The 27,803-nt window shown below is 42.0% G+C and overlaps 1 protein-coding gene across 1 annotated transcript in view; it reads right to left on the minus strand.

Annotated features, from left to right (window-relative positions):
- LOC118782680 (spectrin beta chain, non-erythrocytic 4-like) overlaps positions 1 to 27,803 on the minus strand; it is a 75,948-nt gene that overhangs the window by 46,467 nt on the left and 1,678 nt on the right. Inside the window, exons 2-13 of the mRNA XM_036536128.1 lie at positions 16,281 to 16,449; positions 14,689 to 14,840; positions 13,448 to 13,621; positions 9,818 to 9,909; positions 8,852 to 8,932; positions 7,784 to 7,899; positions 6,488 to 6,600; positions 5,813 to 6,000; positions 3,846 to 3,963; positions 3,231 to 3,389; positions 2,037 to 2,339; positions 1,401 to 1,551 (exon numbers count right to left, since the gene is read on the minus strand). Coding sequence (XP_036392021.1) covers positions 1,401 to 1,551; positions 2,037 to 2,339; positions 3,231 to 3,389; positions 3,846 to 3,963; positions 5,813 to 6,000; positions 6,488 to 6,600; positions 7,784 to 7,899; positions 8,852 to 8,932; positions 9,818 to 9,909; positions 13,448 to 13,621; positions 14,689 to 14,840; positions 16,281 to 16,428 — 1,795 coding nt within the window. The 5' untranslated portion in view covers positions 16,429 to 16,449. The remainder of the gene's footprint in view (positions 1 to 1,400; positions 1,552 to 2,036; positions 2,340 to 3,230; positions 3,390 to 3,845; positions 3,964 to 5,812; positions 6,001 to 6,487; positions 6,601 to 7,783; positions 7,900 to 8,851; positions 8,933 to 9,817; positions 9,910 to 13,447; positions 13,622 to 14,688; positions 14,841 to 16,280; positions 16,450 to 27,803) is intronic.

Below are 27,803 nucleotides of genomic sequence, written 5' to 3' on the forward strand. Positions count from 1 at the left end.
TTGATTCGACTTTAAAATGAAGCTTAGTTTTAAATGCTCATCAAGATTCAAAATCAAACTAAAATCTAATATAGCATTACTGGAAGAGTCACAAAGTATATTTCCAAAGAGGGCAGAGTTTGCAGATAGTACTGCTCAGATGTTCGACTGACAAGGCAACAATTGTATTAGAGCTGGGATTTTCTTTGCTAGAGTTAAATTGTACAGGTTTTGTGTTATATAACACAAATATAAAGTCAAAAATCATGGCATGATCAGTCTCCACTTACTACTAGAGGAAACTACCAGAGAGAATGCTAACATTTCTATTGTATATTATATATACATATGTATATTATATACTGAAGATGCTATTATTTAATAAAATCTAGGTCTGCACCATGTGAAAAAGTTTATTCATTTGTTCAGCTTTTAATAACATATTTACGATTTAGAAAATTGTAATCATCACCAGCAGTTGATGTCTACACTTTCTGTAAGAACAGGACAATGTAATACTGAATAACAACTGACGGAAAAAACAGCAATGTCTCTCGGGGAAAACACTCCCAAGCTTGCCCTCTTGTGGGATTCCCTGGAAGTGTTTGGATAATACAAAGCGCAGGCTAACCTTAAACTGATAGGCACTACTTTAGAAAACATATTTAAAAAAATATGAATCTGCACATACTGTAGCTGAAGTTATTAACTATTTGTCCCAATATTCTCTTTCCCTCTCTGTCATTGGCTCACTTCTAGTGTTAGATTCCTGAGGTGACATTCTGAGGTGAGCCAAAGCTAAAATGAATCCTTTGAATATCTTATATAATATCCTCCCTTTAAATTGTTGGAGGTTAAATCTGATCTTTGTCCCTTATTGTGTGTATAGACATGTGTGAAACTATTTTTAACTCACAAAAAACATAATGTGGTAATTTCCTGAGTACTTCTGTAAAATATGTGGTTTTGCTTTCCGTTTTGTTTTATAACCAAATTGCATCTGAGTGAATGAGTATTACTCATTATGTTTGACTTCTAGGGTAAGAAGTTACATGTTGCTGGGAGTGTTATCATATGGCACGGCAATACAATGGCACAGGGTACCTTGCAAAAATATCCATAAAATTCAAAAAGCAAGGACCAGAAATATTTAATATCAAAATGTTCATTGTCTCTGAAACAAATCAAAATCATTATTTTAAACTAGTGTCACTCATTTATAATGATTTTGTTCCTGATATCATCTCTCTCATGTTTGAGAGAGAAAAGTGCTCAGAGAAAGTACAAGAAAACAGCTATTTGCTTTGGTAGTTGTGTTTACTTTTTTATTTCATGGTTTAATATGGACTGAATTTCAGCCTGTTCATTCATTTTCATTCAGTTTCGGCATGTGGGTCCCAGTGTCTGGAACCCCCGCCTACCTTCAACAGTGGTGAACTTCAGGGCGGCCGCATTGAGCGTCTGGACTCTTTCCGCCTGCACAGTGATGTCGGCCTCCTGGAGGCTGTGTTTCTGGAGGAGGTCGTCCACCTCCAGCAGGTGCTTGCCGAAATCTTTGGACAGGAGCTGAACCTGAGAGTTGAAAGAAGCCAAATGATCTCATTCAGTCAACTCAGATGTTTCATTGCCCTCCACTTCAGCTGAACTGAACTGAATGGAGCCTGAATGGAGTACACAATTCTGGCAAGAGTGTAGCATAGTGTTAAGGAGCAAGACTTGTAATTGAAAGGTTGCTGGCTCAATTCCCCGCTGAGGCATTGCTGTTGCACCCTTAGACAAGGTACGTAGTCCAGAGTTGCCTCAGTAAATATCCAGCTGTATAAATGGGTAACATGTAAAAAATTGTAACCTATGTAAATTGCTCTAGATAAGAGCATCTGCTGAATGCCAATAATGTAGTGCAATGTAATGGATTCTGGGTACCTTCCTTCCACTGGAACTCAACTTTGTCCTATGCCTGTCTCTTTCTCTCTCTTTCAGTGGATATTTATGGACATTTCAAAGCATACTTGGCTATAATATCCCTGACACAGGATAGAATCAGGACCTCCACTCACCTGCATGTCCTCCATCCAGTCAATCATATAGACCATCTCCTGGAAGGTCTTCTGCAGGGCCAGGTTCTTCTCCAGCCGTGCCTTTCGGCCGACCACCAGTTCCTTCAGCAGGCCCCACTGCCCCAGGATGTTCTCCTTGCGCGCCAAAATGCGCCGGATGTCGTAGTAGCCCTCTGCCTCCATCTCCCCAGCCAGCTCCACCACCACCCCGATGCGCTCCTCATACGAGGAGATATCAGCCTCGATGGCCTCGTGCTTCTTCATGGCTGCCTCCACTGCCGGCAGGTCATAGCCAAAGTTGTCCTGGGAAGGATAAGGTAAGGTCTGAGTCAGGGAAACTAGAGTCGATGTCCCAGAAAACCCCAAGCTCAAAAGCCTTGATAACAGCCCTTCAGGACTGGAATTATTCTTTGGGTATTTTTGAACAAGCTAAGTTAATAACTAGTATCACATCTATTTGAGATTTTGTCTGTATAGATTAGTCCGAGAGTAAAGAATAGAGCCATTATGGTTCAAGGTTGGTTGAATTCAGTTCTACTTAATGTCTGTTGCCATAAACCAAAAAAATGTTAATATATAAGAATAATGCTCTCATGTAAGGTGATTAGCTACATTCATGTAACATTTTGGGATATTGGTATAGTTATGATGCCATGCGCCGATGATTTTACCTGATATAATAATAATTTATCTTTGATTTTACCCTGGATAATAAACTAAAAAAATAAGGCCCTCATAGACTGTTGCTGACCATCCCTATTTCAACTATGAGCTATAATCTATGACTTTTGCTCTATGACTGTTATGACTATAGTACAAGGAGGCTTGTAAAGCTATGATTTTACTTCCAAATCAAATGTATATGATGAACGTAAGTCTGTATTTGGACAAAACAGCATATTCCCCTAGGTACAATTTATTTTCACAGTTGAATTAGCTACAAAACACCAGGTATTCTTTAACAGCCAGTTTTGCCTCCAGATGAATTATTAACTACAAAATGAACTCCAAACTATAAACCCAGTAGAGACTGCTTGAATGCAATAGAACACACAGATGATCTCACAGCCTGCTGCTCACCAGAATGATTGGAGGTGACTACTAATCTAATATAAACATTTTCACAGCTTTTCGGTAACATTCTTACAATCAGGAGACTGGAGACTGTCATCGACTGTGTTAGGACAATGGTACCTGAGACACCAGGCGCTGGTTCTCGTTCAGCCAGGCCTGCCTCATGGTGGTCTTGTGGTCGAAGCGCTGGGCGAGGAGCTCCAGCTTCTCCTGCCTGATCAGCTCCGTTCGCAGAGCCACGCCCCTCTCGTGCTCCGCCTTCTCTAGCCTCTCCCAGGCCTTGCAAGCAAACAAACAAGAACAGTTATCAGTGGCAGCCAACAAAGCCATGCAATACAGAAGTCCACTCCATTTGCTGACAATGTTTTGTTGAGCTCTAAATTTCTGTGGAGGAAGCTGATTATATCATTCTGAAATACATGAAACTCCTCTACACTGCAGAGGCTTCAGAGCTTGGTGTTTTAATGATAAATTTTACCACATTCAGAGAAATCCTCATTGCAAGTTAATAAGTGAATTGGTGGTTGGATACCAAAGAATTTTACATATTTCATGGTTTACATGGTGTGTTATCTTGAAGAGATTTCCACTATCTATCACATAAAGTCATTCAGGTCTTCAGTGGAATAAGTCATGGATACAGGGGTGGCTTAGGACTGTTACTGGACGGTAGTGCTCTTGGTCACAGGCTAATGTGTGTGGCATACGTAACCGAGACAACATGCTGTAAGGCACCTTATTGATGTCGGAGATCAGCTTCCCTTCATGAGGCACATATGGCTTCTGGTTGTTGGCTCGGAGCTTGCTTTGGATTGTGAAGAGAAGGACCTCCAGATTGCCCTTCTCCTGGAACCTTGGAATGACACACGTGACAGTGAGCAATGTGTCTCATTATAAGATTATTTATCATAAAACAATAATAGAGATGAAGATGTTTATCATGAGAACCTGTCTTTATGTAGCTTCTGTTTGCCTTAGAATCAAGATTTTTCATCATGTAATTTTTGGTTTCTCTCATGAAACAACAACTGAGGGGACATTAGAATGAGGGGACATTAGAATTATGTAATACGACTTCACTCAAAAGGTAATGCGAACGAGTTCGCTCAAATATTGGTAGGGACATGTCCCTACCGTCCATATGCAAAATTACACCCTTGGTTGGGGAAAATGGGATTCACATATGTATTTTTAATAGTAAGAAATCATTTGAAAACCAAGATTAATGTTTTTTATCATTAACAATGTTTTTAACAAGAACAAATTCTCAGTATTATCATTAACAAAATACTGTATCTTGTGCTCAAATAAGAAAGAGAAAATTGATGTTGAACACTTCTATTTAAAGATGACCTTGCTATAATGCTTTTTAGAAATGTTTTATTTTCAGGGCCAGTTCCACTTATCTTTCAATATTCAGTAGTTTTACTATGTAACTAACTACAATATCACATAAACACAGGCAGGTGGCCATTGTGGAATTTCAGCATACAAACTCAGCAAACAGCAGCTTTAACTATAACTGATGATGTCTTCCCTGATCCACCACACACTGCAGAGTTTGGACTATCAAAATCTTTTCAACTTTTTCAAGCCATAATTATGGCTAGATTAACATCATGAGACAAGCTAACTTGCCCTATGGCAAAGGCCAGCCTAGAAGCAATCCAGATGTCAGTGCCTCAGTTTTTATCACAAAACAGATGTCAATGTAATTGTGCAGTGAGAACGTCACAGCCAGTCACTGAGGTGGCTTGTGATATGAATCCAAGGTCTTATTCAGATCTAGAAGAGCAACAACGTCCTCTCCTTTAGTAACAGATGCTCCGACTCTAGCTTTAGAATTTGTCATCACCCCTCAAACTGAATCAATGCTTTTTCATAGTAAAGGGCACCAGTCTAACAGTATCTGTTATCTAACCAATGATAGTGGGCATGGCCAGTTGGCTCTAGCTGTGAGATTTTGTCATGACTGTACAACATGCCCTCTTCAAATAAATATTTCCCTGTCATGAATGTGAGATTTCACACACAACAACTAAAGGCGAGGTCTCAAAAATTTAAAGGGCAAAACATCAAACCCCTGATTCAAAGCCTGAATTTAAGATGGGGTAACATTATTTCAGTTTCTTGCACTTTCCATTATACTTTTACCAAAACCAAAGTCAAAATATTAAGAAAAAACTTTTTTTCTCATTATTAAGGATAAAGTATATGGCAGTTAGATTTTGACTTTTAAAATGTTGTTATTAGGATTGAAATGTATTTTCTTTAAGCTACCAGTTTCCAGGATCATGAGACATGCAACATGTATCAAAATTACATATATATGTATTTATATTCAAAAATGACACACTGGAATGATCTTTGGTTAGAGATACCAAGCCCTGGTTGGAGTGTGACTCCAAATTCATGATCAGACACAGCAATGGCATTACGAGACTATGACACTCCATTTTTAGTTCTTTGCTGTGTTCTTCTTTAGTTGTTAATGCAAGACTGCACGATAGCACTTCCACTGTTCAGAAAATTACTCAAAATGGAACATAATGGATACACAGGAACCACAAGCCTTTAACATTATAACAATCATGTGTTAGACTAGGCCTAACAAGGGAATGCTGTGTCTTCAGAAACTATGACAGGTAAAGTGTGCTTTAATGACTTTGTCTATTCTTTCATCTCCTAAAGTGATCACCTACTTGATGGGCTTCTCAATGGTGCAGTAGGTGGTGAAGGCCTGGAGCTGCTGCTGGACACCAGTAAGGGAGTTGGCAAACTTCTGATTGCTGATAATGGCGATGGTCTTCTCAATCCACTCCAGAAGCTCGGAGGCCAGGGCTTCATAGCGCTCAATGATCTTCTCCGCCTCAATGGCGTTATCCAGGACCTAGTTTGGCATTCCCACGGTCAATGCTCTCATTGTGGCATCCTTTCCAATTCATGATGATAAAAGTGTAAATTTGTTTTCAGCTACTCATTAATTCTTTGTATATAATGAAAAGAAAGAAGAGGGTTATTACATTTCTCAGAGGTGATCTGTAATCACAATGTTAAAATCTGCTATTTTATATCGCACAATAATGCTTTGTCTTATGATAAATGATTGAAAATACTAACTACAAAATTGTATGAGGTGTTATAGGTTTAAGCATGAACAACAGTGCTTATTATTTTCAAAACGGTTCCAAAACTAAACAAAATGTTCTTCAGCGATAATTTGGACTGGAGACTTTTTGGGGTGGTTCATTAAATGATAAATTCCCTACAAACTCACGGACACATCATTAGAATGCATATCTGTATATCTGTGTGCTTATCCAGTGATGGAATCCATTCTGTCCTTCATTCTTTCTTTCTTTTCTCATTCCCTCTACCTTTCCAATTCTTTTCCCCTCCACAGCCAAGGCTTTCATCTTGGAGAAGTAATGGTAGAAGGACACCACGTAGGTAATGATGGACTTCTCATCAGGGTTCTCCGTGTTCACATCTAAAAAGGACAAAGAGAGGGGGAATTAACTGAAGAAAATATATCTATAAGGTAAATACATTTTACATTTGACAACTAATTAAACGTGTTCTTTTTTCACACTGTACACTGTGACTGTGCTTGATATTCATACAGCTGTATTTTCACTGGGAAAACTGCAGCAGTGTGCCTTGCACAGGGCACCACAGCAGTGTCCCACCAGGGAATCAAGTCTATGACTCTCAGGATCAGAGAGCAGTGCGCTAACCACTACACCACATGAACTACCACCTCCCCTTGATCTAAAGAGGGCTTTGATGTTGAAAAGGCACACGCTGCCATGGATCATGCCGATCGAATAAATAACGTTGTTCAGGAGGTTCTTTAGCAGAGCTTTGGAGGTAAGAAACTCAATTTTATTAAATCACCTTCAAAGAGTACATATTTGCATTTAATGCAGGGCTGGTGCTCCCTACAGTCTCATCCTCTGAAATATTACTAGACTTCATCAGAAACTTGACATATGAAACATGTTCCTTCCAGATATATTATAAAGTGGACATGATGTACATGTAGCGGTTTTGCAACATGGTGCAAAATCAGTTATTCTAATAAAAAGGAAATTGATGAAAAGAATGGGTCTACCTACCCACACTACCAGTCAAAAGTTTGGACACACCTACTCATAGAAGGGTTTTTCTTTATTTTTACTATTTTCTGCATTTTAGAATAATAGTAAAGACATCAAAACTATAAAATAACACAAATGGAATTATGCAGTGACCAAAAACGTGTCAAACCAAACAAAACTATTTTATATTTCAGATTCTTCAAAGTGGACAAAAAACATTTTTTTGTTTTTTTTTTGAAAGAAATTCATATATAGGTATCAACTATTTCTATTGTCTACAAAACAGATTTCAAGAATTTAAGCTTAAGCCTTATGATCAAAATGTCTTTGAATGCATGTCTTATCCATTATCCTAATCAGGTGTGTCCAAACTTTTGACTGGTTCTGTATTAAATGAATAGGGCAAACGCATGTCCAAGATCAAATCAGATGTGATGCTTTATGTTTACCAGAAGTAGCTGTGACTGTGTAACTCCAGGCTGCCATGCCCTGTGCCACTCAGCATACCACATTGGATAAAGTAGCTTTATGAAAATCAAACCAACTGTCTAGCAATGCTATTAAGAGAGTAACCTTCAGGGTCTAGAAGTTTCGTGAGCCCCAGGTTCTGTTCGGCGATGTTGAAGGCCTGCTGTAGATTGTGCGTGGCGTTGGATTTGGTCAGCTTGTGGAACTCGATGAGATCAGGCCTGCGTAATGGAGGCAAAAAGGACTTAGGAATAATGCATTAGTGATAATAGAGGTTAAAAAGGCAAAATGAGCTACTAAAATCATAAAGGTATATCAGCATACAAGATTATGACATCATATAGGACTACTCAACATCCTACAGAAGACTGGACCAATCTTGTGGATTCTTACCTATCCTGTAGGACGTTGCTGTAATGGGGGAGCTTCCTACCAAATGACATGTAATAAATGTATCCACAAATACACTGTATGTATGATAGATATAAGGCTTATAACTCACCTTCAAAATCAGAAAAAAATGCATAAGGACACCCATTTTGTTTCCCAGTAAAATGTCTGCATATGCTTATATTTCACATCTCATTTTATGAGTTAAGCATTATGGGGACATCATTTATTATTATTGCTACTTTTATTATAATAAATTTACTATTTGTTTTGAGTGGTAAGTGGTGGTAGTAGTAGAGAACAATTTATCAGACACTTTATCTAAGGCAACTTGCAGCAAATGACAGTTCTACATACACAAATACAAAAGTACAAATACAGCCCTTTAAGCATCAATAACTAAAATGTACATTATTACTAAAATTTACCTTTACAGGTGAACAGTACATAATGAAATCTCAAAAATTAAACAGACAAAATTATTTAAGGAAAGGTCTTGGGGCCTCATGTTCATTTCAAAGCAATGAAATTCCATTTAAAAAAACAGCAAATTGGGGAGCAAATTGTCACCCCTCATATGTCATTTGATCAAGCACAGGTAAAAATAAGCATAAGGAAAGGTGAGTGGCATGGTATTATCAGGAGGAGAACTAACATAGTTTTGGCACCTTATTTGTACAGTTGAAGAGATAGACATTTATAAAGCATGTGACAATGTAGGTCTTGAAGCCAGGTGTGGGATCTGCCACTCTTTGCATGGCACCATTCTCTGCACAAAATTACCTGTGTCTGTGAATGAGAGCGTTGAAGGCCAGGCCATCCTTCCAGCAGGTGGTGAAGTTCTGGATGTTTACCTCAGGGTACCTGTGGATCCACATAACACATACAGAATTCACCACATCGTTGAGATGCACAAAATGTATGAATTTCTTCAGACGAATAGTATGCTCAAAAAAGTGGACAGTATTCCTACTGTTGCTGAGGTAATGCATCATGAACATGTGAACGAAAGACTCAAGAATCAATTATCCAAACAACATGCCCCGCCCTACAGTCACCTTCATTTGGACAGGGGCTTGTTGTTAGCATCTGGCTGTCCATGTTCCATGAGGTCTCTGATTGTTTTTTTTTTTTTTTTTGTCCTGTTAGTCACACAAGCCTTTGGGCAAGGGTGGGAAAAGGCAGGAAAGTAACTGGCTGTGGTTCAGAAAGATAATCCTATCATGGGTAGGCAACACCAACAGGATGAACCATGAATATCCGATTTGTGCCACAGTAAGCCAAACTCTTTCCAGAATGAATTAGGTAGCCCACATTACTGCGTCTACTGTATCTATGTTCTGGGCCAACTATGCCCAACTATATCAAGGGCAACAAATCTGACTTTTGGTGGGCTAGACTTGGCCAGATAACTGAAGGCTCATAGTACGACTAATATCATATAGAATTATGAAAAAAAAAAAACATGAAACTCTTATATTTTAAATATATAAATGATTGACACTCTTACACATCAATACAGCAGGCATATAGAATATTTCAGAATCTACAGCACAGTATACAGCATCTACAGCATTTTGCACGGAATAACATCATGCCAATATTTTCAAGTACTTTGATAGATATTTTGCATTTTGTGTTCTGAAATGTTAGTTTTTAAAAGGGACCAACTGGGGGCCATTGAAATATTCTGCACTTAGAACACTGAAAAGCTGTCCGCATTTCCAAGATTTCAGACACTAGACTCACCCTGCTGTTTTCATCTGACACCAGAGGAGAAGGGCATCTTTGGCTGAGCGTGTTTCCCTGTTATCTTCTGTCTCAATCTTGATCACCTGGATCTACGAGAAAAAGCCATTAAGGGGGCCATTTCCATGATCCAAAAGCATTGCCCACGAGGACAAGATTCACCAGGGGCTGATCCCTCTAGTGGGAATGAACAAGCTAATCTTTGGTAAGGGCCAACACAGGAACTGGGCCTCATACCCCAGGGTCACATATGAAAGCGATGTTCCGAGATCCATTTCCAGCTGTAACCAAAATCCAGCTATTTAGCCTTTGTGGGGTTCCTGCTACAAAACTCATTTGATCTTCAGTGAGACACACAATCACTCAAGAGCCACAGCACACACTGAAATGCAACATAGGCATGTGTGTGCCCCCTGTGGCCAACCAAAGGATATGTACATATTGTATAATATCTCTGTTTATACACTATTGCATATATGAAGAACAATGCATATTGACATTTTTGCTGACTACATACAATAGAAACATCAATAGCTTCTATAACATTTTTATGCTCAAGGTCCATCCTCACACATTGTTTACTTGAACCAACTCATGCTATATTTATAGAACTGTAAGTAACAGTAAGCCCATTTTTAATCACAGAATGATGTTCACACGTGTGCACAAGGATCACAGATGTGCACTTTAGTCATACCCATTATTCATGAGTCTCTACCATTTCTTCACACATCGAAACTGTGACCACCACGCGCGGTCTGGAGCCACAGAGCCGTGACAGTCGCGATGTACACATGGTAACATCATCGACCCTGACAGCCATTCGCCCAATCACGTCACTCTGATATGATGCATCTAATAGATGGGTAAGCCTCCTCCAACTGACCTCTACCCAAAACTGCAACACAGACGGTTTCCAAAAGATCTCTGAGAACAACCATCAGCAGGCATTGTGTAGCTTGAAGATGAAGGAATTCTACACTCTGTCTGGCACATGTACAAAATGCAAGCTGAGCATTTCAGTACTAAAAATGGGTGATTCCTTTTGCAATCTCTGAAGGCTTTGTAACGTTACCTGTCGTAAGGGAGAAGGAATGACTAAATGACTAACCTCACTTGGAAAATGGACTGCAGAAGTTCATTAGGGATAGGAAACTGGTGCTAAGCAGTGGGCTGTGTATTCATGTGCAACACAAATGCTTCATCAGCCTAGGCCACTGTTGCTCAGGTATTATTGTTGCTTATTTTCCTGGGAGACTTACATATTTTTGTAACCCACTTATACAGCAAAAGATTTAGTGCAGTAATTCAGGAAAGATACTTTGCTCAAGAGTATAATACCCGTTTCCGACCTGAGTTTGAAACCCAAGACCCTAACAGTCAAAGTCCAGTACTGTCATCAATAAACCATACTGCCATCTGATGATAACAATGAGGCTGACCATGATGGGAACTAAAACAGCAATCACAATAATGATGTTACTAAGGATGTCTGTTTTTGTTACCATTATTGTTGCAATTATTGCCTACTACTGATAAACACAGGAGGCATCAGTATTACCATTGCATTACAGCAAACACAGGGCCATTTCCCTGCCTGTCTAGCATTATGAGGGCTTCTCACCAAACTCCAGCAGGAGCGACCTTGTGACTCACATTTCCCTCTCACCTACTCCTCTCATTCACTACCTCTGTCAGCTCTATCCTTTTTCCTCCACATTCCTGGTGTGTCTGCTGCAGTGGCTAGTGCCATACCTGCTGACTGAGCAAAGTAAACTCTGACAGAGCAAGAGGGAGAGAGAGAGGGAGGAAGGGGGAGGGTGGGACAGGGTGAGAGAGCAAAGGACCAAAGGAACAGCAGAGGATGCACACTGAGAGGGAGATGGAGGGAGAGAAATGAGAGGGACAGAGGGATCATTCGAGAGGGAGGAGAGGGGACGAGGCTCGGTGGAGAGGAAGAGCAGCGGACTGACGGGGAAGGAAACAGGCGCTGCACTCCACGCAGGGTACCACCCTGCTCCCTACAGCACGTGTCCAATAGCCCGCTCCTTCTCTTTCACCGCATGAAAAATTGAAAAGGCCATCGACTCACTGGCTCCAGGGCTGAGGATGGACGGCAGCCAAGAAAGCCCCAGCTAACCTGCAAACAACTGGAGCAGGGTAAGGAGAGAGATTGAAAGATGACACCAGCTGGGGAGCTCTCCTCCATGTACCCCCCCCCCCCCCCCCCCCCCCCCCGCCAATCCTCCCCCAATGCCGGTTCCATCCCTCATTCCCATGCCGCGCTTCAAAAATCGCGATCGTCAATATAACGCACCGCAAACTCGATCCCGTGTGAACCGGCGGCCTCACTGAGGAGAAGGCAATAGGAAATCGCACTACTCACACACCCGCCACTTTGTTTCCGGTTGTCACGTCGGTTGTCACATCCGGCGTGGCCCCAGAACACGCGCTCATGTGATGGACGCTGTGCCCTTGCTCCCGCTCCGAGTGTGAAGGCCGAAGCGGGAGTGGCTTTCCGGCGTCGCCGGGCAACGTCACGCCGTCGCAGCGCGCCATGATTCGCGCTCCCCCACGCGGAAACTTCGACTTATTTATAAATCCCTCTTTTGTCGTGTCCCGCAGAATATGATACCCCCATGCGTCAGCGGAGGTGAGTCAGTTTCTTTCACTACGTCTCTGTAGACAAAGCTACAAAGCCGGCGATGGTAGAGCTTTGTGGAAATCAAAACGCGATTACAAATTTTGCACAAGGACACAAAGCCTCCCACTCTTACAAATGCAGGCCACCTACTAGAGAGGACCACATAAAGATCCCCTTCAGGTTTGTCATGTATCCCTCTTTTTGAGAAAGTATAGTGGCAAAGTGCCAGCGCTTGTGCAGTATGTGTTTTGACTGTCACTGAGGCTGTCATTAAAGAGCTCTAAAAGGTGACCTGGTTGGATCCAGAGGCTACACTCCCTTCTCAAAATAACTACTCAGCGAGGAAAACAAAAGCAAGCTCCACTGTCTTTGTCTCTGTGCAGTATAAATATGACGTTTTCTTTGAAGTCAAGCTCTGTGGCTTGAAACTCATGTGTAAAAGAAGCACAAAAAAACTGCTGTGTCCTGGACCATGTGTTGGCATCACTCCCTTGCTATAACTGCAGTGCTATTTTCACACTGGTAGCACTGGTCCTCCAGGGTCACAGTTTCCATTGCATTGCACGTCACATTATTCATTTGAATAGGAGTCCTTATCCAGGGAGTCTCACAAAGCTTACAGTTTGAAGCTTACAGGTGTGACCTTTTGATCAAGCTGGATATTTACTGAAGCAATGTGGACTTACCTTTTTGTACAAAAAACACTAAAGCAAACACATTGGAATCAAACCGATCATTAAAAATCCAGTTGCTCTACTAGTCCTCCAGTCCCCTGCACAAACTTTTCAGTCCAGTAACTGGAATAATGGGTGATTTCAGTCACTATGAGATTAACAACTCCAACAAATTAGTCCAGGTCTGAACTGATGTGAGGTCCTGACGCACCAAAAACAGACAGACACACCAACCGCTGAAGGCCACACCTGCCCCTACCCATTCCCAGCACACAGACATCCCTGCAAGAAACAGAAGGTCCAGACGCTTACCTGGAAGCGGAGGATGATGGTCCAGATGAGGCCCAGGGTGAGACGGTGGTTGCCGTCCACAATGTCGTGGGAGCCCACATTCTCCAGGTGGACCCTCTGCTCCTTGAGGAACTGCAGGGCCTTGTCCACATTCTCCAGGCAGTGGATCCTCATCCGGCCCCTCGTGGGTCTGGGCTGGAGGAGCGCCGGCGGGGAGGACCGTGGATAGAAACAAGGAAAATAAGTGTCCCATAGAATAAATCTCTCATTGCCAATCACCATTACAGTAATTGGCCACAGCATGTTGCCTCAGATACGCACATGGAGTTAATTTGCAAATGTATCTTGCCATAAAAATGCACTGTCTTACAGTGCGGCCATCCGTCAAGCAAACACACAGCTAGGCCTCAGAAGTCATTCGATTAGGAGCTGTGAAATTGGAATTTGTCAAGCTAGTTAGGACTGAAAAGTTGAAATCTTACAGTCAATTGAAGTGCTCTATTAGGAAAGGGTCCTCTTTTTGCTTTTTGCTAGAAGGCCCTTTTTGAGGGTGGTGTTAGTCAGTAAACACACACTAATATTCAAAAACAATATAATAAAACATCATTTTTGATGACAATCCTGTGCTCACAGACATTCCATAATATGTGCATACTGTCTTCACTAATTATTCTTCTTAGAGTAATAGCATGTGTTCCCTATTCTACCTTAGGAAAAAGGCCTAGAATGAGTCTCAAAGTGTTGTGCTCTTTGCATGCATTTTTCATCCATGAAAAGTATTGTATTGGACTGAAACAAATAATTAATCTGTGGTTGTTACAATGCTCTTGTTGCATCACAGCACACGCAATATTGCATCTATGTAACTAAACCACACAAAACAGTGCAATGATATAATTTACAGTAGTGTTGGGTGAACATCAAACATTGTGACAATATTCTTAAAATATTAAATTTCCATAACTGAAGGTAAAGTTACAGCTCCTGATAATGTTCTATGGCTAAAATCGGCCAATGCTAGAACACTGACTTGTTGCTCTGTAAGACAACCATTATTCATGAACAGAAGAGCAAACTGAGATAAAAGTTGTCAGGGACAGTTTCTTCTTCACCTCTTGGTGTTTTTTCATCTTGAACGTTGCGAATGAGACATCATGCACCAGATGTGCATACGACTTTCCCTGTTAAACCACGTTTCCATGCAGAATTTCCACAGATGTGAAAGTAAGTGGTACATTTCTGGGAAAGGCAGAGGTACAAACCAGTAGCTCTCCAGACAGGACCTCCAGAAGCCTGGTCAGCATGTAGCCATCCCGCAGGTCATTGTACAGGTCGGCGATGCGGCAGGACACCCGCGCCAGGTGGGAGTTGACCCACTTGGTGAAGGTCTTCTTCTGGACAGCATCTCTTTCATCTGGGCGAGAGAACACACTCCAGTTAAAGGAACTGACACCCCTGTTCAAAAGCCACCCCCAAATTGACCCCAAGCCTCCCCCAAATCCCTCAAATCAATCACAATGAGGTAGAAAGTGCTGGTTAGAAAAAAATGATGTCACCCCCACTGAATCAGCAAAAACAGCTAATGTAGTATGCTGTTATGGGAGATATACTGTAGGTCTTTATGCCATACAAGTTTGAAACTCTCACAATGACAATATATGGTTTGTGACAGAAGACCATCAAATTGAGGTCATCCAGAATTATCATACAAGCTACACAATTATCATAAGAAGCACACTTTGGGAATAGTCACTGATTTGCAAAGAGGTGTTCCATCAACTGAAATCTGGAATTTGAACTTCCAATATTAACCACAGTACAAGGAGAAATGTACTGTATATTAGCCACAACATAGGGTGACATTTTTGTTCCGTCATTCTTCATTTCTCCATTTCAGTTGCAGCTCTAACCAAATTCCAAGTCACTTATCCTTTGATAAATTACCCATTTCTGAATATGCTATAAATAGCATTGAATCACAGTCACACTAGGACATAATAAGCATATGCACATAAGCACAAATCACAGAATTCACATTTCATGAAATTGCAAATTAAGCTTTATTGAGTTGTGAAATGTGAAATAGTGACTGGATATCCTTTGCCTGTTATTAATTAATTAACTACTCCATATTTCCTGACACCTGTGTTGATGCCCAAGCTGCTGTTTTAAAGAATCCAACAATGATATACATGAAATTATGTAGTTTGCATAGTTTAGCTGGAGGGAAACACAATCACCTACTTTTACTTCATTATTTTTGTAGTTTTCTCCCCACTCCCTCCATTCAGAGTGACCTATAAGCAGGCATAAGAACTGACAGAATGATAAGATGGGATGTGCAGGTATTTATAAGAATCCACAAACTGGACCTCTGAACCCCATTGCCAAATACTGATATAATAAGGGCAAGGTTTAGCCTTGGGCCTATTTATGCAATGCAATGCAGGTCTCGTGTCCTGTCCTGGCTTTTTACCAGATTTCAGCAAAAGTGGTACATACAGCTACATATATCATATATATGTATATGATATTTAATTACAATACACAAAGCACCTTACTGAAGAGCTTAGCAGCACTCACTTACACCTCTATGCTAGTGTGGTTGAGCAGTCTAATGTGCTGCCTTAAAGCTGCAGCCTTCATGAAGGTCAAGATTCCACTCCCCCTACTACCTCTTTGGCTACAGCTCTTTATCTCAAATACTGGTGTACTGGTATACTGGTGATCTCATGCACATGCATTTGTCCATTTCTGTGTATGTGTGTGTATGTGTGTGTGTGTGTACACGCAATAGTGAAGGTGACACTGATGCCTGGATGACCGGTAGTATGAGCTCTCCTCAGTAGCCCACCTGCCAGAGCCTTGATACGGGAACACTCGAAGAGCTTGGCGCTGGTGCTGTCCGTGTCCCAGGTGGGTCCAGTGCTGGCCGGACGGTTGTTGTTGTTGAGCTGCCGCTGGGCCTCCGCGTTGTCCAGGTCCGTGGAGGCATTGGCCATGGCGGCTGTTCCCCTGTCGCCCTGCAGGGAGGACAAAGGCATAAGTGCACCATGTCACATCAGGGCTGTGGCCACTGACCCTATGGAAAATGGCCTCATATTGACATGGGAGGAGACCAAGAACACACACTCTGTGTTAGCCTACATCAATATATCATCAGCATCACCATCATATACTGTATCTTGCCATGTACATAATCATAACTCTCAGACCATAGAAACACACACACATTTACATTTATTCATTTGGCAGACGCTTTTATCCAAAGCGACTTACAAGTGAAACACACACACACACACACTCGTGCGCGCGGGCACGCAAACACACACACACGCACACTTCTGTGAACAGAACACATGTACACACCGCTCGGGCCCCAAAAAAACCTGCAGCAATCTGACCCTCAAATGAGTAAAACCATCAAGACGCAGTGTCACTGGTATCTGCAAGTATTCTTAAATACATGCCTTGAACATTCTAAGAAAGATGACAGAAAGCAGCAACCCTTCAGATTATATAACAATAATATCAAATGACTTAGAATGCTAAACATTTCACAAGCATTTAGGTGACCCACTTTAACAGCTGCATCTTGGGAGCAGTTTGCAATGCCGCAGCATCCCAGATGGGAGTAGAACCCACAACCCACTGGGCCCTGACACCCTATCATAATTAACTGCTTTGCGCTGTTCCCCCATAAAACACTGTTTAAAAATCCGTGTGGAGGGCAGAGCCTCAAAAAGCCCTTTGGGCGTTGCTCTGTCACCAGTGAGGCAGGATTGCAGTGCAGCAGTTCCAGTCATTTCAGACTATACATCTAAACAGAATAAGAGCCCTCTCTTTAAATTACCCCCTTGTTGCTATAAATACATAACATTTGTAATGTTGCATTACACTTTAATGGTGGTAAACACTCCTCACCTCCTACCCATTCCTCTTCCTGTGAGCCTTCCAGCCCTCCACCGATGTTCCAACCACCCCCCCCCCCCCCCCCCCCCCCGGCCTGAGCCCCCTCCCCACCTAATTCCAGAGGCCCCCGATTTATCTGCCACCCTCTTCACAAAACACACTGAGCTTCAAGGTCTCCCCCTCCCCCATCCATGCACCCTCGTTTCCCCCACTCTCTGCCTCTTTCCTCCCCTCCCCCACCTCGGCGCTCCCAGAACACAAAGCTCGGGGTATCTTTCAGAAAAGGCAATTAAATGCATGCACCGAGTGTACATACAGACATACACGCATGCACACACGTGCTACAAACATACACACACAAATGTATGCACAAAACACACAAACATGTATAATACAGCGCTACTCGACCCCGGTCCTGGAGGGCTGCCCTATCAGCAGGCTTATGTTCTAGGCAGGCACTTAACCAGCTAATTAAACTAATCATTGTCTTGATTGGACCGATTTAGCTCCTGTTCCCGGTACAGAGTGCTGTTGCTTTAAAGAGAGCGGGGGAAACCGGCTGAGCAGCACCCCTTCAGGATCAACCATAAGTGGCCCCGCTGAAGTGAATGCTGTAAGAATTCAAATTGTCATGGTGTCATGGTGATGCACTTATTCAGCACCAAAAAAAAAAAAAAAAAAACGCCTGCGAGGTAGACAGTTATAAAGAAAATCTTGGAAAAAAGGCCCCTGCTCTTTGAGAAATGCTGACTGCGGATATATGACAAATGCTGTTGAATAAGCTGCACACGTGTCTGCTACATGGACAAAAGCCGCCATGGTGGGCGGACTGCAGTTGGGCTGGTGACTGCTCCTCTCTCCTCTCCTCTCCTCTCCTGAGGGCCCTGTAGCTTCATGGAGGTGCTCCCCTGCCGATCACAGGGAAAGCTAGTGGTACCCTGCCTTACACACAATAGTGCTCTTCTCACGTTTCCGTAATATCATTACAACATTTTGAGAACATCATCCTTACAAGTGAATAGCATGCCTTTGATACAAGAAGACTTAAACATTCCAATATAATACAGCCTCACTGCCAAGAAATACATGTCCACTTCATAACCAGCCGTCTGCACAAAACAAAACTGTATGATTGAACTGACTGTGTATGGCACAGAGAATATTTACATAGAACCTAACTCAACAGATTGAGAATTTAGTACGTGCTCAAACACACATAAATACCAATTTTGGTATCCCCTCTTACACAGTTCCTGTAATGGTGAAATTATGTTAAAAATGGAGGCAGGTCACCCCATAATTTGTTACACTAGCAGCAATACCAACCTGTAGCTTTCTTCTGCCTGACACCTGAAACTAAGCGGAACTTCTGAACTGAACATGTGGTGTTAATGAACCAGCAGGGGGCAGTCTTCTGTTTGGACCAAATAAAAAACTAACTATGCAGTGCAATGATATTGCCGCCGTGCCTGTAGGAGGTGCCATCTTTTCAATTATATATAAACCATGGGTCTTATTGTGCTTACTGAAGATCCCATGGTAGAAATTACAAAGTGTAGCATGGCTCCCTGGAGTCCTGGCAAATTCCCCATGATATTCTCATAATCTAGCCATCCAATCATCCCCCATTTTAAATGGTTAAATAAATTACTCCCTCCCCACATCAGGTGAATGTTCTTGTGCACAATGACTGCCACACACCAGTGAGATAGGAGCTAAACATAGGCTGAAGGTCCTCACTCCACTCCCCGTAACTATGCAGTGTCTTGAAAACCATGAAAGGTGCTGTATAAATGCTGTTCATTGTTACTATCAAACTATTCAGACATGCTGGCGATAGAAATCTATTATGCATCCCAGTTCTGATATGTCCGTGGTAGGTGTAGCATTTTTATAGTGAAAACAAAATTTAAATGAAAATAGATTATTTTTTCATTTAAAGATAAAAGATGTAATGTGTTGACCATGATGGCCCACTGATACATCATTGCCGAATTCTCTTCTTTGTTCTCTTTTTTCGTATACAAAGGTACAGGCCAGACATATAAGCAATGAACCTCTGACTGAGGCCATTTGGCTGTGAAGAAGAAAAGGATTTATGGCTCTCCACTTCATGGCCATTCACTCTCAAATGGAAATAAATAAACAAATTGCATGTGAGAGCTCGGCGGACAGTAACAGCTGTAAATATTGGGAGGCAGCTTCGCGAGGAGAAACAATGCAAAAACAAATGTCAAAATACCCTCACAGTCAGGAAAGAACAGAGAGAGACATTTGTACATCACCTCAGGACATGTGCAAATCTGTTTTTTTGTTTTTTTTGTTGTTTTTTTTTCAAATGGGGAGAGTCAAATGTCTTCAAAAAATCAATTTCAAATGGGAGGGAATCAAAAAAAATAAAGAAACATCAAAAGACAACTACAAATTACAAGAACGAGGCCATCATTAAGCAGATTTTTTTTTTGTTTCAAATGGGGGCAAATAACTGGGTGCAACTCTTCAAATTAAAAGCATCACTGAATGTCATATTAAGAGTACTACATTTTCTCTCACCATCTCTAGGAACTACTTAAAATCCAATTTCTTTCTTAGGATCTCAAGATTTCTGCTCTTCTTCTACTTGTACCCCTTTACAAGAAGAGGGGAGTGTTTATGCAATAGTTTGTGTGTGGACCAGGGAGACAGAGTGCAATGAGCCATGTGGCTGGTATTTCACATTTCAGCACGTAATTGCGGGTTCTGCCTCCATCTCCATCAGAGAGTGCCCCCTGGCTGTAGAGAGCACGTCCTAGGGCATTAACAAATTTGGTGGAAGAGAGGAGAGAAGCAGATTTTTCTCCCAAGCTGTCAGGCTGGTCACCTGTTCCCTGCAACTGAACAGGATGTCCTGAGAGAGGTGGGAAATTCCTGCCCCCCTCCTCCCCCCTATATACACACACATTGATGTGCATTTAGGATATAGAATGTACCCCTTAGCTTAGAGGTCAGCAACTGTGGCCTGGGGGACAGGTGGTTTTGTATTTTCGTCCTGGTCAGGACCTTGATTACCTAGTGAAGCCAATTAATCACTTAATTGAATTTGCTGCTTGATTGGATAATTGGATCAGAAAACCCCTTCCCTGGGTGGAACACAAAAACATAAAGAGATCAAAGACCCACTAGATTGCCCCTGGGAAATGTGCCCTACTGCTTACTGTATACAAACTGATACATACACAGTACTAGCCAGAGCAACATCCTTATTTTTCCAGACAAAATTCAGCATGCATCCTCCATATTATTAACATTTCATTTGGGTTTGACTATACAAATCTATTTATGGGTGTTCCATAGATTGTTGGGAACAAATCCTGGAATACATTTATATTTCTCCAATCATAAAAATTGGCTTATAATAATCGCACAACACAAAGACTATTGTAATTCCATAATGATATCCTGATATGAAATGATTTTGCCCCCCAAAATAGAAAAGAACCTCAAATATAACCAACACATCTTTCTGTATGAGGATACGGTGGTATGCAAAGTTCGAAACTCCAGAGCTTGTTAATTCACTGTCTATCACAACATGATGGACATGTTCAGGAGCAAAAGCAGCACGATGTTAAAGTTAAAGAGATCATTTTCAGGTAACAGGCCAGTAATGTATAATAATCCTATCCACACAAAAGATGGCTGCCTTACAACCCTTCAAAAAACGTTTGTTTTGTTGTATGCTATACACCTTTTTCTGAGCTTTGTATTTGAAAGCACTACATTCGGTTCCTAACTTAGCACAAATTTGTCTCTGAAGGCGAGGAAAATGTACCGAGGTCACAGTACAGTGACATTATAACAACAATTTCTCCACATGTCACAGCACCCCCCGGCTTCTAACTTGGCAGGAAGGGACCCTGTCATCTTGCAAGTGGCCCCTGAGTCACAAGAACGCGTTCCCAGCATCCCGCACCTGGTGTCATCTTCCGTGACAGCCCATGGCCTTCACATCCGACAGACATGCAATGCAATGTCCTGAGTAAACAAGCACAGCTGTCTACAAAGGACTTCGCCAGAGGCCTCCTCATGTATGACAGATACTACGCATGCTGCTTGCAGTACTCCAACAACACACGCAGCCCGTTGAATGGGAGACAGCGGAGGAGATCTGTGCTGCTTTCACTGCTATCAGAATACTCCAGAAACAAGTGACTAACGAAATCAGGTTAACAAGTCATAATGAATCAGGTTAACCAATGCTACATCAACAACACCTCAAAATCACCATTTAGGAGGGCACCAAGAATTCAACTCTGGAAAAAAAAATAATGCCTGGGTAGTATATACAGTATACAGTCATATATGCTAATCCTCGCCCTGCTGGAACTCTTCATAGTGCTCAGCACCTAAGCATAGTTCTCCTCCCAGACTGGTAAGAACCCCCATGTCACTATGAACAATAAGCTCCCCTTCACAGAGAACATCATATCAACGACCTGGCCTGGCAGGCACTTCCTCAGTAAGGTAAGAAGTATCCTGATGGTCTTTTAGACCCAAGTGTTAGTCCATCCTGTTATACCATCCCACCTCACCAACTATAATTCCTACCTCTCTGTCTGTGCAACCAAAACACTTCAACCTTCTCTGCTGGTGTTCAGTCTCGTCCTACCTCTCCTCATCCCCATTCACCAGTTACCAATCACACCTTAAAGTGTATAAAATTCAGGACCTTGGTGACAGTCTAAAAGGCAGTGAATGTTATGGCTCCTACATTCCTTCAGCTCATTGTTATTATACCTCGCCATAAGCCTGTCCTTCAGCAAACCTCTGGTCCTCTGGCAACTCCTCTTTGCCATGGCCACATATCCCAAACTCAGCTCATCCCAGACTCCTCATAGGCTCTCCAGTGGTTGAATGACCCACCAGCAATAGTCACAGCTGCAGACCTGCAAACTATATTCCCATGTATCCTATGCCCCCAGTATCTGATCACTTTTTACCCTGTATGGTTGTCTGCAACATTGATCTTAAGATCTTATAGGTTACATAAGGCACTACATCTATGTAATGATAGGCAATGGTGCTTTCATGATCATATTTCAGCATATGTTAAATCTTTCATGACTGTAGGCTTGTCTCTACATAGTATTTTTCAGCATGACTAATGTGTTACTTCCATTTCTAAACCTCTAATGTTGTTTATATTGGTCTGTGACAAGCACTTCATGTGACTTGCCATGATACAGTCTATGGCACTGTAGACTTGAGCATCTGTCAAATGAACAAAAAAGAGTATTTATCAAAGTATGTAAGGAGGATAGAATAAAATAAATTAGTGCTTAGTGGTGATTCTTCAATAAGAGGACTGAGAGGGGCGTGAAATGTGAGTCAATCTGTGTGTGTGTGTGTGTATGTGTGTGTGTATGCACACACAGTGTACCTCCATCTGGCTTAGTGTACGCGTTTGTAGGTCTGTTTGAATGTGAATGTGAGAGAGTGCTTGACTGTGCTAGACTGTATGTGCCCGCATGTGCATCAGCACTGTCTTCCCCCCTCTTCTCTCCCTCCCCCTCTCACTCGATCTCTCTGCTCTCTTTCTGTCCCCATCCCTTTCTCTCTCCTCTCTACTCCCCCTGTTTTCCTCATCTGTTTCTCTCTCTTTCTCGTTCCACCTTTTCTGTCTTTCTCCTGTTCTCTCTCCCCCTCTCCCTCCCCTTCACTCTTCAGTAAGGCCTGGAGACTGATGTGAGACTGTGGCTGCTCCCCAGTGCTTGGAGTTCTGTACTGAGTCCCCCCCCCCACCACACACACACACACACACACACACACACTTCACGCACACACACACCCCACCCCTCCTCCCAGACAGCTGTGACTACCTGGCCAATAGGGACAGCGCTATTCCAGGGCAGACTGCAGAACAGGATCACTTTCTCATCTCCCCACATATTACAGACAGCTTTGATGAGCAATCAAAGGGGCTGAATCCTCTGCTGGCTGTAAGCGTCTGTCACACCCTACGACTTCAGTCTCTGTGTCTCTCCATTTACTGTCCCGGCATAATTGTAATAAATATCCATGAGCCAAATTAAACAATGAATTGTGAATGAATTATGAACACAGTCATATATTGAGACAGATTAAGAGAGGCCTCTTAATCTTTGAAATGTTATTGCATCTAGTGTTCTTGGAAGGGCTTCCATAAACGACTACAAAAAAGTGGGCACTCAGTTTGTAGTTCAGTGCTTACAAAACTTCACCACTTTCATCCATAGTTAAACTTGGTGCCTGAGACGACTGTCATTGACAATTCAAAATAACTTTACTTATCACTGTTTAGTCCAATGAGGTTTAAAAATTAAATTGATGCTGGAATCCCCCACAATTGATCAGGGACCCTTAGAGCTCCACCTGCGTTTTGCCATTTGCCTGATTGTCTCCAGCCCCTGCTTGTCTTCCCCTTGTGGAAGCAGAGGGCCTCCCTCCCCCCACCGCCGCAACATTTTTACATTTGGATTATTGCTCTCTGGCTGCTCGTGGCGCTCTGCTCACAGGTTACTCACCATAAATCTTGATCTCTGGCGCACAGCCTTGGCGCGAAACCCTAGCCTTCCCCCCCCACCCCCCTGCCGCCAACCCCCAACATGCTTCCGGAAAGGGTGGCTTTACTATAGTAATTCATGACACCTGCCCGCAAAGGGGAGCTGAGGGAAACAAGATTGTCCGGGATTCCAGGCCAGGACCTCTTCCGCAGCTCGACTTGCAGAGGAAATTCAAAACAACCGTAAAGAGCTCCTTGAGTCTGGTCCGTCAGGGCAGGAGGGTGTCAGATTTTTACTCTGAGCCTTTGTTCAATTAATTTTGCTGCTCATGTTCTTGAAAGACAGAGGGACTTATATGATGACCAATGGAGCCTAAGGACACCAGTGATGACTTTGTCCCCAACATATAAGAATCCTCCTTCCTTCACTCACATTTCTACTAATGCATAGTGTGCATTATAATGTATAGCAATGTGTTTTATTTTACTTTGTTGCAAGGTTTGCTTCTACAATGCTATACAAACATTTCACAAGGTCTCATTTGAATCTGACTTCTTTTTTTACTTTTCCCATCCTGATTAAAACCCTCATTACATTTCTCAGCAGAGCAACAATTTGAAATGTGTTATCTCAAGATACTAGTTAATCTGGACCTTAAAGAGAGTATTATTAATTTTCTGCTTGTGTGGATGTTAATTGGACCCTCCTGTGGTGCTTTACAATGATGAGTACACAAAGAACTCGAAGTGAGGGTTCCAATCCCTATCCTATTGGAGGTTTACTTCAGATGTTCAATATGACACACACATTACAGGGAGGTCTAGAAGATTATGCTAGGCAGCAGGATACAGCAGTGATTAGAGCTTAGGTCTAGAGTGAGTTCTGGACTGTCTGTTCAAATCCTGATGGCGACAAGGTTGGTGCACCCATGACCAAGACACAACACCTGAATTGCTTCCGTGGTTCCAACTGTTCAAAATGCCATACGTTAGCATTACACACATACTTGGCCATCCGTTTACCAAGGTCATAACTGAATCAACACAAGGTGAGATACCATGTTCAAGGGTATAACAGACTTTGAATATGCACTCAGAACCTTCCAGTGAAAAGTCCAGAATCTGTGCACCATCTGCGTCATGTTGCTGGCCACCACGAGTAGCCACTGTACAAAGAAAAAGCTTATCCTACACTAGTGGTTTGAGGGTCGCATCATGCTAAGATAGCAACAACCATCTGATTGCGCCAAATTCATTAACCTACACTCCACACATGTAGGCCAGAGTATGCTCACAGACAAATCACATGGTCAAAATGTGATTTATTACTACAGTCAGAACAATCAAGGTCTATGAAATACCTTCATGGTCATCAGAGTTATTGGTACACTATTACTTGGAGAAAACCAACTACACAACTCTTCCTTTTTCACTGGCTGTACTCCTGAGGTCTGGACAAATATCCCCACCACCCAAAAAATGCATCATAATTCACCTTAATAAAAGAATCCAAGGGTAATATCAGGTGGACACCACACTTGAATAAGGCAAAATATTTCTGTACTGATTTTGATCGCTCTGGTCTAGAAATAGCCATGGATTGACGTCTTCACACGAGCTCTCTCCACTATTTTCAGGGGTGGAGGGGGTGGAGGGGGACTTTATCCGATACAGTACAGAGATAGAAAGATCAGCCTAGGGGAAGACAGATGCCACAGCGCATTAACGTGAGGACTTTTAGCTTTCTTCCCGTAGTTGACCAGATAGAGTCGAGGCCCTGTTTTAGTGCATGTAGTATCCTTCCTCTTTATTTATTTATTCACCTTCCATGGCAATAAAAACGTGTTTAATTACCCCACAATGATTATTGTAATACCAGCCAATAATGACAATAAAATTGCATATACAGCATTGTTCATTCTATCCATTATGTAATGGCAGGTATACACTGTGCAATTTTGGGCTGTCCCAGACGAAAGATGACCAACGTGAAAGAAATGGCGATATCTTTGGATGTGGCTCCAAAACAGTGGTCCTACGTCACACTGTGAGAGAGGTTCAAAGATGGCCGTTGTCACAGTCTTGCGACCAAAGATAGCCTCGGACAAAATTCTGACAGTGTCAAAAATTTAGGATGACCATCTCAAAATGTGACTGCTGATACAACCTACGTCTACTAACCAACCAACAGGAATGCAGCATGAAATGCCGCACTGATCAACATGAAACTGGTGCCAAACCCAAATGTAATAGATGGAGGTAAAACGTGCAAAACGAAATGTTTAGGATTCCAACAAAGAAGAAAATCTTGTTGAGTTGTAGCAGCAGAAGCCTTGCTTGTATGATGTGCCTTCCAGCTGTTATCATAACCGCACCAAGAAGGACGCAGCACGCTGATGACATTTTATTCTTGTATATTGACTTGCATCGTAGCCTACGATTCAGTAGGTGTTATCATCATACAGTCTACATACATCAAACTTGATGTCGTACCCAAGTTTATTAGATCCATGTCGCACAGTGTGGCTTGCACTAAACTTATAAGATTGCTGAAATCTCACAGTCCGTAGGCGCCATTACACATTAGATAATTAGCTGTTCCAGGAAAAACACAAACCTGCAGATCTATGTTAATAAAAGAGTGAACTTTTTAAAAATGAAATAATCTGTATCAAGCAATTTGAGACAAACTTAGAATTGTTTTATCTGTCATATCACATTCAAGGGACAGAGGTATTTTTGAAGTGTTGGCTTCATCGCATAAAAATTTCCAAAAGAGCTTCAGGGGTGTTCAAAATGTTTAAAGCAGAAAAAAAATAATGCAAATGAATATTCATAAATGTCAAGGAACAGCATTTTGGGCAGTATTCACAGAACTTGCAAGTCGCTGTTTGCACATCAAACTTAATAGGTAAGCATGATTGTGACTATGTAAATTAAACATCATTTATACAGCAGCAAAGGAAGACTATATTTATGTCTTCATTTATACCTTGGTGGAATGACATGCTTTGATAAATACATTATTTGACTGATAATACAATAAATTGAAGAATACCTTGGAATATACGTAATCAATTTTTAACCTTAGAAAACATGTGGTAAGAGGACAGGAGCAAGATGTTAGTTCATAAATAAGGAACACTCTTTAATTGTATGAATATTTGCACTTGTAACCAGCAGCAAGAGGATCAGCTGTGTATGAGCGTGTGAGAGCCGCTGCCCAGAAGGCGAACTGTCAAGATGAGCAGGGGCCAGGATTAGGGGAGGTCATCTTTAATGCCGGCTGTCTGGCCTGCTGCCTCGTTATTGCTGCTCAGCATCGTTACATTCAAGGCAATTACCGTGCCACATCGGCTATGTTTCAAAAGTTGAGGTACAAACTAACGCCCCGTCAACATCATCAAACATGGCAGCCATCTGCAGCCATGATGGGTAACTAATTTCTGATGCCTCCTCAGCAGGAGTGAACCTGATGAACCTTGCCATGGCTTCTCTGCTACCATTGTGAAAAAAAACTCAACAACAAATATTAATATTCCAGCTACAGTACTGTGCACAGGGACACTTACTATTGGTCATTCCTGTAAGATGTGAGGATTGTGTCATGTGTGCCTTCTTTTCATTTTCATAATAATTACCAAATACAACTGAAAATGCTGTCAATGTCAGTGTGACTTTCATTTACATAGCGGTTGAATGTCGTGGTCTTCTGGGAGAATTTGCCACATAAATATATTTACCGGAGCGACTGCAGTCTGAACGTGACTTTTAAACACTTCCGTCCCAGGACAGCAGTGATTTCATGTCACAGCATGCCACCGCGTTGAAGCTGATCATTTCAGTCACTTGGCTGAACTTAAACATCTGTGATCACCATACTGAGATGAAGCCAAGCAGCTACGCCCTTCCAGTCAGATCATGGGCTCGGCGCCTTGTCCCCCC

The sequence above is a fragment of the Megalops cyprinoides genome, chromosome 9, assembly GCF_013368585.1.
Source record: "Megalops cyprinoides isolate fMegCyp1 chromosome 9, fMegCyp1.pri, whole genome shotgun sequence".
Taxonomy (NCBI): domain Eukaryota; kingdom Metazoa; phylum Chordata; class Actinopteri; order Elopiformes; family Megalopidae; genus Megalops; species Megalops cyprinoides.